Genomic DNA, 15,852 nt, shown 5'->3' with positions numbered 1-15,852 from the left:
CTCACCTGCTATTTGTTAAAATTATATCAATATGTCAGTATTGAATTATAGGACATGCATGTATTCATTTATATTGAATTTTAGGACATGCATGCAATTATTCATCTAATAAGTTTTTTGTTTTGGTGCCACACTTGGCAGTGCTCAGGGAATATAATCTGGAGTGCTGGGGATTGAACCCAGGTCTGCCGGGTGGGCCGTGTATGAGGGGCAAGCACTCTACCAACTGTACTATTACACTGGCCTCCATTTGATAACCATTTTTTGGAGCCACTGAAGCAGTTCTCAGGAAGTCCAGGGGTCCCACAGGCGGTTCTCAACCAACTGGGCCGTTGGTTCAACACAAATGCCCAGGGATGCGATACTGCTCATCCTGTGGCATCGGGAGTACTCAGGCAACCCTGCTGTGACTGGGGGCTTCCAGGATCGCAGCTGGCAGTGCTCGGGGCTTACTCCTGGCTCTGCATTCAGGGCTCACTTTTGGCAGGCTTGAGGGACTAAATGGGGTGCTGGGAATTGAACCCCAGTTGATTACATGCAAGGCAAATGCCCTTTCACTTAAGTTCTACCATAGCATTTCATAATGATCACTGTCACCTATCCCTGTACTAGTCACTGACCACATAGATATCGCAAATTGTTTTTCTCATGGAATTTTCTTTAGCCACAGAGCTTGGCAGATAAAAATGCTGAGACCTAGGCTGAGAACTCACTCACTGGTCCTGCTCTACCAACTCTGGACCAAATCTCCCAGGAGATGCACGCCAAGCAACTAAAATACGTGGAAATAACAGTCCCTGAAGCAGAAAAACTCCAGGTTGCCTTTGGAAGGTGGCTGGGCTGAGTACCTGCCCTTCCAGAGACCCAGCAACTTCTGCCACAGACCACCGCTGTAGCATGCCAAGGGCTCAACTTCACCCCTCACGAAATATTCTCTGCAGAGACTCCAAACTGTGAGTAATTTTACATACCCAGGTGCCAGGCTGAGAACTCTGGTATTTCTCAGAGTTGGTGTGGGCAGCTTCCCCTTGCCCCACCCTACTTCTAGAATCCTTAGGCCCCCCTCTGCCCACCTCCCATATTCCACCATGCCAACTCATTGGCTCAGACCATAGATCTTGAAGTCTCTGGACACCTCCTAATTCCTCAGTACTGAAATTCCAGTAGGTACACATCAAATTAGAATGGGAAAGTAACATAGAAACCTAGGACACTCAGCAAACAAAAACTGTAACACCGAAGTCTCCACTAGCTACAGCTTAGTACATTCTTAGAGGACTTAGCAACCCCAGTGGTCAGACATAACAATTTTCACATACAAAATTGATTCTTTTATTCTTACTGATTTTAATATTGGAGCTTTGTTAGCTAATCTGTTTTTTGCATCTCAGATTTTTTTTATTTCTTTGAATTTGTTATTTATCAGGAGAGACTGAAATAAAATTCCATCATCATTGTGGAAATGGCTTTGAGAGAGAACTGGTCAGATGAATATTATTTATTTGTTTATTTTGCTTTTTTTGGTCACACCTGGCAATGCACAGTAGTTATTCCTGGCTCTGCACTCAGGAATTACTCCTGGAAGTGCTCAGGGGACCATATGGGATTCTGGGAATTGAACCCGGGTCGGCTGCATGCAAGACAAATGCCCTACCCACTGTACCGTCACTCCAGCCCCGGATGAATATTAATTGCTTCCCATTTTCAATCAGTCTTAAGTTGCCACTGATAAATAGACAGGAGATGAAAATGATCAAGTTATGTTACATCATACAACATGCTTGTTCTGAGGAGAAACCTAGGAAGTAATTTATGTGTTCTTCTTGATTTCATCACACAAAACAAACACAAAAGCACCCCTCATGCCTCAGTACTTTGGACCAGACACCCTTGAAAAGAGCTTTGGTTCCTTCATCACAAGCAATCTTTCTCCAGCAGTCAATTGTGTCAGTGTCCATGATATCTGTTCCTTTGCATCCTGACTGCATCATCATGCGGCGACAAACAGTGTCAAATCGGTAGCACTGTCCACTGTAGCACTGTCCTCTCGCTGTTCATCAATTTGCTCGAGCAGGCACCAGTAACGTCTCCATTGTGAGACTTGTTACTGTTTTTGGCATATCAAATATGCCACAAGGAGCTTGCCAGGCTCTGCCGTGCGGGCGGGATACCCTCGGTAGCTTGCTGGGCTCTCTGAGAGGGACTGAAGAATCGAACCCGGGTTGGCGGTGTGCAAGGCAAATGCCCTACCCGCTGTGCTATCGCTCCAGCCCGTGTTATCGTCAAATGGGTAAGAAATCAATCCAGCCACGGCCGTGACCAACTGTGCGATCATCCAGCTGACAAAGATGTGAGTACTCTTGGGATCTGGAAGCATTCCCTTTGCAGTGCCATAGATTCCAAAGTGGGCAGCTCGACAGATGATAATACTTTGTACAGAGACACTGAAGCCTTGATATAGGCCCTTGATACTGTCAGATTTAGAAATCTTATTATTATTATCTTTTTTTGTTTTTTGGGTCACACCCGGCAATGCACAGGGGTTACTCCTGGCTCTGCACTCAGGAATAACTCCTGGAGGTGCTCAGGGGACCATATGGGATGCTGGGAATCAAACCCGGTCAGCCACGTGCAAGGCAAACACTCTATCCTCTGTGTTATCGCTCCAGCCCAGATTTAGAAATCTTTTTTTTTTCTTTTTGGGTCACACCCGGTGATGCACAGGGGTTACTCCTGGCGGTGCTCAGAGGACCATATGGGATGCTGGGAATCGAACCCAGGTCGGCCTCATGCAAGGCAAGCACCCTACCCGCTGTGCTATCTCTCCAGCCCCAGATTTAGAAATCTTTTTTTTTTTTGCTTTTTGGGTCACACCCAGCGATGCTCAGGGGTTACTCCTGGCTCATGCACTCAGGAATTGCTCCTGGTGGTGCTCAGGTGACCATATGGGGTGCTGGGAATCGAACCTGTGTCGACCATGTTGGCTGCATGCAAGGCAAACGCCCTACCTGCTGTGCTATTGCTCCAGCCCCCAGATTTAGAAATCTTAACGAGACAATTGCTGAGCCCTTTGAATTCTCTCTTGGCTCCGGCTTTGCCCACATCAGCAGCTAAAGGGGTATGGGGAAAATCAAGGGGATAGACAAAGCACAAGGAAGTGGCCCCAGTGGCACCTCCCCGATGCCAGATTGCAGGCAAAGTAGCACCAAAACCGGCTTCTCTTGTCTACACTGCCCAGGAACATCTGCTTGTATTTATCTTTGAAGGCGAAGTTGGGAGCCTGCGTGGGGAAGTGTCTGATGACATTGGCCAGGTTGCCATGCTAGAAGGACAGGACTTCCTGCTCCTTCAGGATACGAACCACGCAGTCCATAATGCCCTTGTATTTCTTATCAGTGGTGATTTGCTTACTGGCATGCTGTACCTGCAGCAGCAGCTTGACCTGCTTGATGGGTGCTACTGCCATCTTCAAGATGGCTGCAGCCACTCCACTGGCCAAGAAGTCTTTGGCAAAGGACACAACAGCATCTGTCATGGTGAATAGAGAAGAGGGGGACAGGTGGCTATAGGACCAAAGTAGGAACCAACCAGAACTCCAAGGCTCTGGGCTTGGCTAATCAGTGGTAACACTAGAATTGTATAAAAAATTGTGCCTTTTGGAGCCAGAATGAAAGTACAGCAGGTAGGGTGTTTGCCTTGCATGCGGTAGGTTTAATCGCCAGCATCCCATATGGTCCCCTGAGCACTGCCGGGAGTAATTCCTGAGTGCAGAGCCAGAAGTAACTCCTGAGCATCACCTGGTATGACCCAAAAAAGCCAAAAAAACCAAAAAATTGTGACTTATGTCTACATAAAAGTAATAAAATTTTTTTTTAAAAAAGAAACGAACTGAGGCCCAGAGGAGTTCCTGCCTGGCAGGAGGTGCAGGTGTGTCGCCTGGTGCCTTGGCCCAGCAGGTCTCACAACTGGCTGAATGAGCTGCAGAATCCTTCGCCCAGGGCCAGTGAGAAGCCAGAAGGGAGTATCAAAAGAAGCTAGTCACCCATTTCCTGCTTCCTAATTTGCAAAGCCTAGGGTGCTCATCTGCATGAAGGGGAGGTCCAACTAGTTGCCCAGGGTGACTCAGGCAGCCAGTGGCCAGTGTGAGGAGTAAGGGTTAGAGCACTGGGGACAGAGCTGATCCAAGGAAGTTAAGTTACTTTTTTTTTTGTAACTAGGAACTTTTTTTTTTTATAACTGGGAACTTTTTAAATTTTTGAGCCATACCCAATGGTGCTCAATTTTTGAGACTGTGCTTAGGGATCACTCTCTATGGTGCTCAGGGGACCAAATGTTATGCCGGATATCAATCTGGAATTGGCCGCTTGCAAGACAAGTGCCTTACTCACTGTGCTGTCTCTCTGACCTGTTAATTAAGAGCTTTTATGCAAATATCCAAACACAATGCAATGCCTAAGTGCTTGGGTCTTGTTTAGTTCTGGGGTTCAGTGCCCTGGTCCTGTGACTTCAATCTAGTCACAGACAGTGCTCAGCTTTTCTCACCTGTAAAATGGACACCCTGGGGTCAGCATGACTCAAGGGCAGAGGATATGCCTTGTAGAGAGGAGACCCTGAGTGTGATTCCTTGCCCCGCATGGCTCCCTGAGCCCCTAGTTTTAATGTTCCCCAAGCAGCTATGACCCCTAATGAAAGTAAATAACTAAATTGGACCCCCCATTAGGGACCTGTTTTCACAAGTTGGCAGAGAGGACCACATCCTGTATTCTGGTTGTGTTCTGAAAACTGCACAGTAAGTATCACACATTCTCATTCACTCCTCTAAGCAACGTGAATCATAGCGGGATTATGGTGAACACTAAATTAGACATGAAGAAAAGACCTTAGAAATGCAGCAGGCCCACAGAAGACATCTGCTGTGGAAATTATGTCTCACACCCCCCCCTCACACAAGGGGTCACACCCAGCCTGAGGGGGCCTGGTAGGAGTGGTGCTGGGGATGGGTCTCACCCATGCAGAGTATGGGCACTGTTATGTGAGTCATATCTCAGACCTCCTGCCCCATCAGTTCCCCCTTCATTCTTCTTCTTCTTTTTTTAATTGGCCACACCCAGCGATTTTCAGGGCTTACTTCTGGCTCTACACTCAGAAATCACTCCTGGTGGGCCTCAGGGGATTATATTGGGTGCCAGGGATCGAACCTGGGTCAGCAGCATGCAAGGTAAGATCCCTACCCATTGTACTATCTCTCCAGCTCAGGCCCCTCATTATTCTTTAATAATAAATCCCTCTCCATACCCTGTGAAGCAGGTGCTAGTAACATTCTCTTATAAAAGGGGGGAACTGAGGCACACAGAGAGGCTAAGTGACTTTTCTAAGGTTGTTCAGGAGAGTGGCAATAGGGAGATTCAGATCCAAACTGTCTGGCATAGTCCTTGCTTTTCTCCTTTTTCTGCGCGGGGGTGGGGGGTGGGGAGGTGGGAGAGAGGTGCCCAGGGTCGATGCGACGCTAGTGCAGTGATTGGGAATCACTCCCAGAGGTGCTCACTGGACCATGGTACCTCTGGCGGGCAAAACATGCGTTCAGCCGTTTGAACCCAGAGTTCTTGTCTTTGGGATCAAAGACAAGATCAGCCTGGTGCTTTTTAAAGCCGAGACCTGGAGCACATCCCAGCTTTGCGGTGTGACATCGAGCAAGGGCTTGGTGTCTTGTCACTTTCCAGCGGAGGTGTAGGGCTGCTGCCTTCAAGACCGGCTTCTGGGAGATGCCGCGGCAAGCAGCCCCGACTCAGGCTGTGTGGGCGGGGCTCCGGCGAGGGGGCGTGGCCAGGTCCTCCCTGGGCCAATAGGGGCAGGGGGCGGGGCCCCCTACCAGCCCTGTCCAGCGCGCGCGTGCTCTTCGCAGTTCCATCTACCTCGCGGGAGCCTCCACCGAGGTCTCCGACCCCAGCCCGACCCCAGCCCAACCCCAGCCCGCACGCCCAGCCTGCAGCCCTCTTCCGCCATTCCCAGATCTCAGCCCCAGCCCTCGGGGCCTCGGCATCATGGGGGACGGGGGAGAGGGCGAGGATGAGGTCCAGTTTCTACGGACGGTACGTGTCTCAGCGCTGGTGGGCTCTGGGGCTGTTTCTTGGGTGGGGGTCGGGGGGCCCCTGAGTGTGTCTCTGCCCTCTGTTTTGCTTTGCAGGGGCTCTTTGAGACGCGGGGTCTCTTCCGCTGTCCTTTTGGGTGACTGTCACTCTGATTTTCTCTTCGATTTTGTCTCTCAGTCTCCCGGACCTCTCTTCCCCATAGAAAATGAGCAGGGTTTGGGGGGGCTCTGCCGAGTGCGGAGGCAGGATCTTGAGCGTCTCTCCTCTGACATGATCCAGCCTGGAGAAGGGGCTTGCTGAGCGAGCACCCCGCCCCCCCACCCCCACACCCTGGAAGCAGGCACTTGGGGAAGCGGTTCTAATTCCTGGGCTTAATTTAGCTGCCCCCTCCCCCCTCCGCCTAGCCCTCATTTCCTTCTTGCTCCAGACTCTGACCCAGTTAAACTATTGGGAAGGGGGCTGGAGTGGGCTTGTGGGCCCAACTCCTTTAACCGCCCAGTCCTTAAGATTCTCTAGGCCACAGGGGTGTGTGTGGGGGTCCTCTCTGGGCTCCAAGTTTTTCTCCTTTGCCCCTGGCTTCTGGAGAGGAGAGGCTGGTGGTCTGTGGTAGTCTTCTCTGTGTCTCTTCACCTCTGTCTTCCCAGTCTCCGTCTTTGTTCTCTGGATTGCAGGTCCTCGTAGTTTGCTGTTTCTCTATTCTGTTCTGCATCTCTGATCCCTGGTGAGGGGTGGGGTAGGGTGGGTGGGGGGCACAAGGACGGGAACTGTGACAACAGGTGCGCCTCTCAGAATAGCCCGCTTTTCTTGGACCTGGCTGGGGCCAGGAGCAGAGCGGGGGAGGGCCAGCCCCACTCCAGTCCTGCCCACATTTCCCACTGGGGACTTGGGGTGTGTGTGTTTGGGGGGGATGGTGTCTATGTCAGGGGACGTTCTCTATTCCAGGCCAGGTCGGCTGACCTGGGCACTAGGCCTCTTGCCCCATCCTGGGCCCTGGGCAAGTGCTGACACAGCATTCCAGCCCAGAATAGGGGCCGATGAGGCGGCTCGGGTTTCCTGGGGTGGAGGAAGGAGCAGCTGGTGTTGGCGGTGAAGGATGGGGACAGCTGGGTCCTAGACTTCACCCAGAAGCCTGTCCCAGTCCCAGTCCTTTCGCTGACACCACGGGTCAGGCTCTGGTCTCATCCAGACGGTGACCGTGGTGATCTGCCCCTGATGGGCAGGTCCCTCCCCCAGGCCCTGTGACCAGGGCTTCTGGCTCCTGGGGCCTGCAGGGGTCACAGTGCATCAAGGCCGGGGAGAGTTCTCTTGGTGCCCCAGGGACCCCAGTCCTTCTGGGCTCACGCTGGTCTCTCTTGCCAGGGTGGGTTTCTACAAGTTTAGTTCTGACCTCAGAGTGGACCTATTTATCAGAATTTTATTTTGGTGGACCATATCTAGTGGTGTTTAGAGCCTGCTCCTGATTCTGTGCTCAGAGATCATTCCTGGCAGTTCTTGGATAAAACTATTTGGGTGCTAGGGTTCAAATCTGGATTGTCTGCATGCAAGGCAGAAGCATGAACTTGAATGAAATTTCCCCCCCAGAAAGAAAGCTGTTTTATCTGGCAGGTCAGTCTATGCATGTGTACAAATAAAATTATTTAAAAAATCTACTTTATTGGGGCTGTAGGGTATTTGCCTTGCATGTGGACAACCCAGATTCAATTCCTGGCATCTCCTATGGTTCCCTGAGCCCACCAGGAGTGATCCCTGAGTACAAAGCCAGGAGTCAGCCCTGAGTGCTGCTAAGTGTGCCCCCCGTTCCAAACAAGACAAAGGAACAAAATCAACTTGATTGGGCCAGACATATAGTACAGGGGTTAAGGATCTCCCTTTCCGTGTGGCTGACCCCACACAGGGTCCCGTGAACCCCACCAGGAGTCATTTCTGAGCACCAACAGGTATTGCTCCAAACAGAAAAAAGAAAAATCAACTTTATTGAAGTCCCAGTGACCTGCAACCTACTGCACCCATTTTGGGGTTACACTTCAATGTATTTGAGCAAGCTGTGCACCCTGAAACCACCACAGTCAAAACATAGGACATTTCCTTTACCTCAGAAAGCAGCCTTGTGTCCTCCCCTGCCTGCCAGAAGCTTTAGGGCGCTGGAAATTCTACTGGTACTGTCAGTGTGTGCTCAGCATCTTGCTCCTTTCTATTTATTTATTTCTGGGGGGCCTGGGGGGGTCGTATCCTTTGGTGCTCAGGGACTACTCTCAGCTCTGTACTCAGGAATGACCCTTAGTGGTGCTCAGGGGAGCATATGTGCTAACTGCGGTTTGAACCAGGATCAGAGGGATGCCAGGGATGCTTTAACTCTGTTGTGCTTCTTTTGCTGTTGGTTCTGACTGGGGTCCAAATGAGCAAGAGTTGTGTGTGTCTTTTGGGGGGCCAAGTGGCCTTCCATTGTGTGAAGAAGCTGTCACATCCCTGCGGAGTTGGCATAACCTCCAATTCTAGTGATTCACGTGATGACGACAAACAAGGTGTGTTTGCACATGTGCCTATTTTTAACCAAATAGAGTCACACGGTCAATGTCGGTGGACCTTGGAGCCCAGGGACAGGCCACTGTTTTCTGTTCTTGTGCTGCTTACTTCAGTTAAATATATATATATATATAAAATATATAACAATATAATATATAAATATACAAATTTGTAAACAAATATAAATAGATAAAATGTAAATATCTATGAATTTAAGTCAATGGAAATGTATAGTATAATATATAAATAATATATAAACAATAATGTATAATATTTATTTATTTATTACTTTGGGCCTTCCCCTGTAGTGCTCAGGGTTTACTCCTGGCTCTGGAATCACTCCTGATAGAGTTCGGGGATCAGATGCATGCAAGGCAAACGCCCTGCCTGCTGTTCTATGGCCCTGGCCCCTGCTTACTTCACTTTTTTTTTTGCTTTTTGGGTCACACCCGGCGATGCTCCGGGGTTACTCCTGACTCATGCACTCAGGAATTACTCCTGGCGGTACTCGGGGGACCATATGGGATGCTGGGAATCGAACCTGGGTCGGCCATGTTGGCTGCGTGCAAGGCAAACGCCCTACCTGCTGTGCTATCGCTCCAGCCCCTTACTTCACTTTTCAAACCTGGTGGCCAACACCTCCCAAGCTGGTTTCATGGAAGGTGACCTCTAGCTTGCCCAGACTAGGATTTCTCCAAAGCAGAACAGCATTTGGGGCTGGCTTATGGGACAGACTCCTTGCTCCTCTCATGCCCACCCAATTGTATTCTTGGTTTTGGGGCCAAAGAATGAGGCAGTGAGGAAGCTATGTGTTGAATTCATTTAAAAACTGACTTCTCTAGCCCTTCCCTTTTTGGTCGCCACTGTCATTGTTTTGGTGTGCTGGGGCACGCACTTGTGGTGGTGGGGTTCGCAGAAGCTGCAGGTTTCACCAGAGCCCTCCCCTACTCCATTTAGAGGGAGGTGACAGCCTGGTTGGATAATTTCTTTTTCTTTGTTGTTTTTTTTTTTTTGTTTGGAGAATTTCTTTTTCTTTTTCTTTTTTTTTGGTGGGGGGGGCATGACCAGAATTGCTCAGGGGTTACTCCTGGCTCCATGCTCAGGGAACCATATGAAATGCTGGGGATCGAACCCAGGTCAGCTATGTGCAAGGAAAGTGCCCTACTTACCCATTGTACTGTCTCTCCGGCCCCTTGGTTGGAGAATTTCTGGTGATGTCATTACAGTTCCTGTCTCTGGCTTCCACCCTGGCCTGGCCATAGACTTGCAGACTGGTTTTGGGTGAGCGATTTTCACTCTTCTCTGTGTGTCTCAAAACTCAGTCTCGAAAATGGGGACCAACATATACATCATTAGCATTCTGGGGGCCTGTGCATGTATCCATGCAGGCTCAGCCCTTCCCTCCTGTCCCCTATTCCTGAAATTCCCTGTCCGCACCTTGTTCAGCACCCTCCAAACCCTGCCCACCCAAGAGCCTTTTTTCAGGCAGCTCCGTTTCCCGAACTTTCTTTCATCCTGCTTCCTTCTTGTCCTCTGGACAAGGCTCAGCTCAAATGTCACCTCCTTGGAGAGGCTATGCCAACACCCCCCCCCCCCCCCCCATGTTCTTCCTACCCCAGAGCCGCTCTCTTATACCAATCCAGCTCCATCTTTCTGTAATGCAGAACCCATTAACACTAGGAATGGATTTATCTGTTGATGCTCCCTGAGGACAGGGATCTTGTCCCTTAGATTGCCCGGTGGCTGATCCAGGGCTCAGGCCCAGGACAGGGCATGCCTGGGCTCACTATTCATGCCTGGAGAACCCCGAGCAGAAGGCAAAGCCGTCATCAGCCCTGAGCAGAGAGCACTAGCCTTGTGGCTTCTGAAAAAAAAAAAAAAAAACAAACACAGCTCCAGGTCAGGGCCAGAAAAGGACTCTGCAGTTCTGGGACTGTTCCATAACAGACAGACAGACAGACAGACAGACAGACAAATAGGGCTGCCTGAAGGTCAGAGACAAACCTGGTAGTGTCTGAGTGATCCCTCATGCCTGGAGACGGTTTCCTTTATTTTATTCATTTTGGGGTCACACTAGTGATACTTGATTTCTTCTCTTTTAAGCTGATATACCCACTGCTCAGAGCTGGGTTCTTCATCGTGTGTGTGTGTGTGTGTGTGTGTGTGTGTGTGTGTGTGTGTGTGAGCTCTAGAAATTGAATCCAGGGCCTCACATCTGTGAATAATTACCGAGCCACATCCCTGACTCTCATAACTTAAAAAAAAGTGTTTGTTGGGGATGGAGTGATAGTGCAGAGAGGAAGGCACTTGGGTTGTACACAGCTGATCCGGGGTCGATCCCTGGCACCCCATATGGTCCTCCAAGCCCTGCCAGAATTGCTACCTGAGCCAAGAGCCAGGAATAGGCTCTGAGTATAGCTGGGTGTGGCCCCAAAACCAAGTACTTTTTTTGGGAGGAGGAACCCAGTAATGCTTGACTGGGACCATGTGGTGCCAGGGATCAAGTCCAGGGTTCACACAGATGGAGTTTATACTCCAGCCCTTTGAGCTTCTTGGCTCTGGCCCCCTCCTTATTTTCCATAGATTGCTCTCTGTAAGAAGGCTGAACACTCCCCAGGACCTTTACATTACCTATAAATGTTCAAGATGAGCCATATATCACTAAGTGACGACACAGTCTGAGAAACGTGTTATCAGGAGATTTTTCAGGGCAAACATCAGAGGTGTCCTTACATAAATCTCACCTGAACAGTTAACTGCATGCCTTGGTTGGATTCAGGGACGAAGGTCACACACGCGACCCGCTCATTGCCCCAAATGTCAAGAGCACATGGTTGTACAAATGTAATGAAGGGAGATCTAGTGTTCTAAGGTGTGATTTACAGAGCCAGGTCACTGCGATCAAATCCCAGCTCCATTAACTCTTCCGTGTAACCTTGACTCACCATCTTGACCTTGACCTCTCTACGTCTCTCTTTCCTTGGCTTCCCATAAAAGGGTTAAAACCTCTGAGGGCTAAATGAGTTAGTACTAGTGATATTCTCACCATGGAAGCTAGTGCTATTTCATTTTATTAAATTTTTTATAGAAAGTTTTTCATTTTATTAACATTTTTATTGATTTTATTTTGGGGGCCATATGTGGCAGTGATCAGAACTTAATCCTGGCTCTGCGCTCAAAGATCACTCCAGGCAGCATCTGGGGGATCATAAAGGCTGCCTGGGATTGAACCCTAATTGACTGTATGCAAGGCAAGCACCCTACCCACTGTAGTATCCTTCTGGCCCCAATTTTATTTAAACTTTTTTTAAAATTTATTTTTAAATGTTTTATTTTTATTTTTAAATTGTAGTTTTTGGGAAACAGCTTTAGTGCCCAGGGCTGACTCTTTTTTTTTTTCTTTTTGGGTCACACCCGGCGATGCTCAGGGGTTACTCCTGGCTCATGCACTCAGGAATTACTCCTGGCGGTGCTCGGGGGACCATATGGGATGCTGGGAATCGAACCTGGGTCGGCCATGTTGGCTGCGTGCAAGGCAAACGCCCTACCCGCTGTGCTATCGCTCCAGCCCCTATTTAAACTTTTAATAGATGATCTGAAAATCACTTGGAGGTTAGAGGAAAGTTGCAGGGTTAGCTGAGAGGACTCAGCTTTGGGTGTTGGCGCCACAGGCTGAGATCTGGCTACATCAGCTTCATCTGCCTGCCCCACTCCTTCCTCCATATTTTCCCCTGACTTGTTTGATGGTGAGTGGTGGACACGGGGTCTTTGGCCCCTCAGTTCTTCAGTTTCTGCTTCTTGAAAGCAAAGTGGGCTCTTAAAAACCACAGCACTGTCCCTTATCAGAGGCAGGAAACTGAGTTCAGTCACACATTGCTTAACAATAAGCTTCGTATACGATGGTGTGGAGTCTGGTCAGGTCATATGGCCCTGTCAGTATTGTTAAGTCCTACATGATCCCTTACTGTCCTGTAAGGCTCTTCATAGTTCTAGATGATCCCACATGATCCTATATGCTTCTCCGTGGTCTTATATGGTTCCATGTGGTCCTGTGTGGTGACCACATCAATTGACCGCCTGTGATGATATTCAGTGACATTTGCATGAAGACACACCTGCATGACAACTTAGGCTTTCTCCCGGGCCTGCATCAGCTGAGTTATCTTTCATGGCATTTGCCTCTCCTCTGCAGTGCCCAGTTCAGGCTTGGGCTAGAATTCAGGGGTCTTAGAAACCCCTTCACTGCTAGTTTGGAAGGTGTGATAGATGGAACCCAGGGATTCATATACTGAGCTCCATTCTGGGCCCAGAATTTCCTCTCTAAAAGAAAGTGAGGGGCTGGCACATAGTACAGTGGGAACCTGCCTTGCATGTGGCTGACCTGGATTTGATCACCAGCACCCCATATGGTCCCCGAGCCCTGCCAAGAGTGATTCATGAGCGCAGAGCCAGGAGAAAGCCTTGAGCATCACTGGTTGTGGCTCCAAAACAAAGAGCTAGGGACCTGCTCACGGGAGAGCATGTGTCCTGAACATGGGGGTATCTGTTGTATTCAAGTCCCAGAACTGCGAGAAAAATAAAAGCTTTGATTAAAACAACAAAACACACCACACACACAATAAAACAAAAATAAAATAAAAATAATATAAAACAACACAATAAAGAGCGCTGAGGTGCTTAGTTTCTACCCTCTGGAGCTGACCTTGTCCACACCTGCAGGAAGCTTCAGACTCATTCAAATCCCAGCTCCTCTTATCCCTATTGCTGCCTCAAACAAGCCCTGTCCTGTCTTTGAGCCTCAGTCCCCCCAATTTTTTGGGGGGCACAACAGTGGTGCTCAGGGCTTACTTCTGGCTCTGTGCTTAGGGATCACACCTAGCAGGGCTCAGAGGATGATATGGGATGTTGAGGATCAAACCTGGGTTGACTGCATGCAAGGCAGGCACCCTCCCTGCTGTACTTTCGCTCTCACCCCAAATGGGGACAATGTGACTCTTGTGGCCGAGGCCTTCGGGATGGTGCTCAGGCTGCAGTGGCTGAAAGAACGGACATAGTGGGGCGGGAGCTGCGTGTGTTCATGGGAAGAGGTGGCGGGGCACCCATGGGAGGTGGGTGAGCCTGACACCCCTTTGTCACCCCAGGATGATGAGGTGGTTCTGCAGTGCAGCGCGACAGTACTCAAGGAGCAGCTGAAGCTATGTCTGGCCGCTGAGGGCTTCGGCAACCGCCTCTGCTTCCTGGAGCCCACCAGCAATGCCCAGGTCTGTGCAGGGGCCCGGAAGCGGGACAGGGCAGGGGGCACAAAGGGAACGAGCTGGGGGTTCTGGGGGAGAGGGGAGAGGCCAGGGGGCCAGGGAGCTGAGCAGGCTGGTATCTGGGGCAGGCAAAGACAGCCTGAGATTGGATTTCTGTGTAGGGAGGCACAGTGCGTGTGTGTGTGCATGTGTGCATGTGTGCTTGTGTTTTTTGTGTGTGTGTGAGTGTATGCAGATGTGTATGTGTGTGTATGAGTGTGTGCGGATGTGTGTATGTATGTGTGTAAATGTGTGTGCATGTGCGTGTTTATGTTTGAGAGTGTGTTTTATGTGTGAATGTGTGTGCGTTTACGTGTTTGTTCTGTGTGTGTATGAATGTGTGCAGATGTGTGTATGTATGTGTGTGTATGAGTGTGTGCGGATGTGTGTATGTATGTGTGTTAATGTGTGTGCATGTGCATGTTTATGCTTGAGAGTGTTTGCCTTTGTGTGAATGTGTGTGTGTGTGTGTGCGCGTGTGCGTGTTTATGTTTGAAAGTGTGTGTGTGTGTATGTGTGTGTGCATGCCCATGTTGCTCTGGAGGACCAGGGGTAGCTCCAGGTGCTGGCTGGAGGCTGATAGGAGGAGGTCTGAGAGAGGAGGTGATAGGGAGTGGGGATGGGGTGGAGACAGGGAGGGAAGGAGACCAGGTTCTGAGGTGGGTGCAAGGGGGAACCAAAGGGATGGGTGGGGACCGGGGAGGGAGGGAGAAGTCTGGCCCCACCAGTGATCTCCTGTGGATGCATAGGTCTGAGGGAGGAGGTGGGAATGAGGACTGATGGTGAGGCAGGAAAGGCGCTTCCCTGGGGTTGGAGGTTCTCTTCAGGGGGTGGCCAGGGGGTGCTCTGTGGTGCTGCAGTGTGCATCTGGGAGGGCAGTGATGGCTGAGGCTGCCTAGGAGGTGCTGTGCGGGAGGCACCTAAGCAGGGAAGGTGGCATGGAAGCTTCTAGCATAGTAGGAGGTGGAGAAGGGGGTTTAATTACGTGACGTGGGCATGACTTCAGGACATCTGAAGGGGGTTAGCAGGGTCAGGGTTTCTAAAGGGGGGATATTCAGGTTCCAAAGCTAGTGCTTCATCCCTTCTTTCATATCACCCCCACCCCCCCAGAATGTGCCCCCCGATCTGGCCATCTGCTGCTTCGTGCTGGAGCAGTCCCTGTCCGTCCGTGCCCTGCAGGAGATGCTGGCTAACTCCGTGGAGGCCGGCGTGGAGGTGAGGCTCGGGTGGTGGGGGTCGGGGCTGGGCAGGCGGGGGCCCCTTCACAGTGTCTCTTCTTCCTTTCTCCACCCCGACCCACACAGGCCCTCAATTTGGATAAGTGGGTAGGTCTGGCCTCGGTTCACCCATGCTGACCACACCTCTCCTGCTCTCAGGCCCGATCTTGGGTCCACATCCTGCACACAGGGGCTGGGGGTCTCCCCCACACCTCAGTTGTCAGGGGCTGTGGAGCCCAGAACAGGCCAGGCAGGAAGGAAAGAAGGAAGGGGTGGGGGCTGCGAGCCCTGGTTCTTGCCTCCTGCTCCCTCCTTCTCTCACCTTTCCCCCTCCTCCCCCCACCTCTTCTCAGCATGGAGCCCGTCCCTTCTCCCCCAGCGTGAGTTTCCTGGGTCCAGCAGTGGGTCAGCCATGTGATCACGTGACCCATCACATGACTCCTTTAGAGCTTGGCATCTGGGGGGCAGGTATGATGGCAGGAGCCCTGGGGAACCCCCACTCTGTGCAACAGGACCTGAATCTCCCTGTGCTGGGTGGGGGTCCCAAAGCCGTGTGCAAACATTGCAGTGATACACACGGGTGACAGCCTTAAGCAGAGGGGCTCCCCAGAGTGTCCCCAGGCACTCAGAGGAGGGGACCCGCCTCCCTGGGTGACTCTGGGACCTGGTTCCCAAGATGAAGGAACCAGGGAGGTCAAGAGTGGGCTTCGGCAATATTGGAACCTGGAC

The 15,852-nt window shown here is 50.6% G+C and overlaps 1 protein-coding gene and 1 pseudogene across 6 annotated transcripts in view; one reads left to right on the top strand and one right to left on the bottom strand.

Moving 5' to 3' along the window:
- Window positions 1–1,810: 1,810 nt before the first annotated feature.
- On the bottom strand, window positions 1,811–3,535 carry LOC130044192 (ADP/ATP translocase 2-like; annotated as a pseudogene).
- A 2,388-nt stretch (window positions 3,536–5,923) lies between these two features.
- Window positions 5,924–15,852, top strand: part of RYR1 (ryanodine receptor 1) — a 116,395-nt gene continuing 106,466 nt past the window's right edge. For 4 of the 6 annotated variants that reach the window (XM_056137230.1, XM_056137228.1, XM_056137229.1 and 1 more), the window contains exons 1-4: window positions 5,924–6,089; window positions 13,754–13,873; window positions 15,017–15,121; window positions 15,211–15,231. In XM_056137230.1, the coding sequence (XP_055993205.1) occupies window positions 6,042–6,089; window positions 13,754–13,873; window positions 15,017–15,121; window positions 15,211–15,231 (294 nt within the window). In that variant the 5' untranslated portion in view covers window positions 5,924–6,041. The remainder of the gene's footprint in view (window positions 6,090–13,753; window positions 13,874–15,016; window positions 15,122–15,210; window positions 15,232–15,852) is intronic. The other 2 variants (XM_056137233.1, XM_056137232.1) reach the window with 1 other exon arrangement.

This window comes from Sorex fumeus, unplaced genomic scaffold, assembly GCF_029834395.1.
Source record: "Sorex fumeus unplaced genomic scaffold, SorFum_2.1 ptg000122l, whole genome shotgun sequence".
Taxonomy (NCBI): Eukaryota; Metazoa; Chordata; class Mammalia; order Eulipotyphla; family Soricidae; genus Sorex; species Sorex fumeus.
The sequence above is the reverse complement of the archived record's forward strand: the minus strand, read 5'-3'. Positions and strand labels throughout refer to the sequence as shown.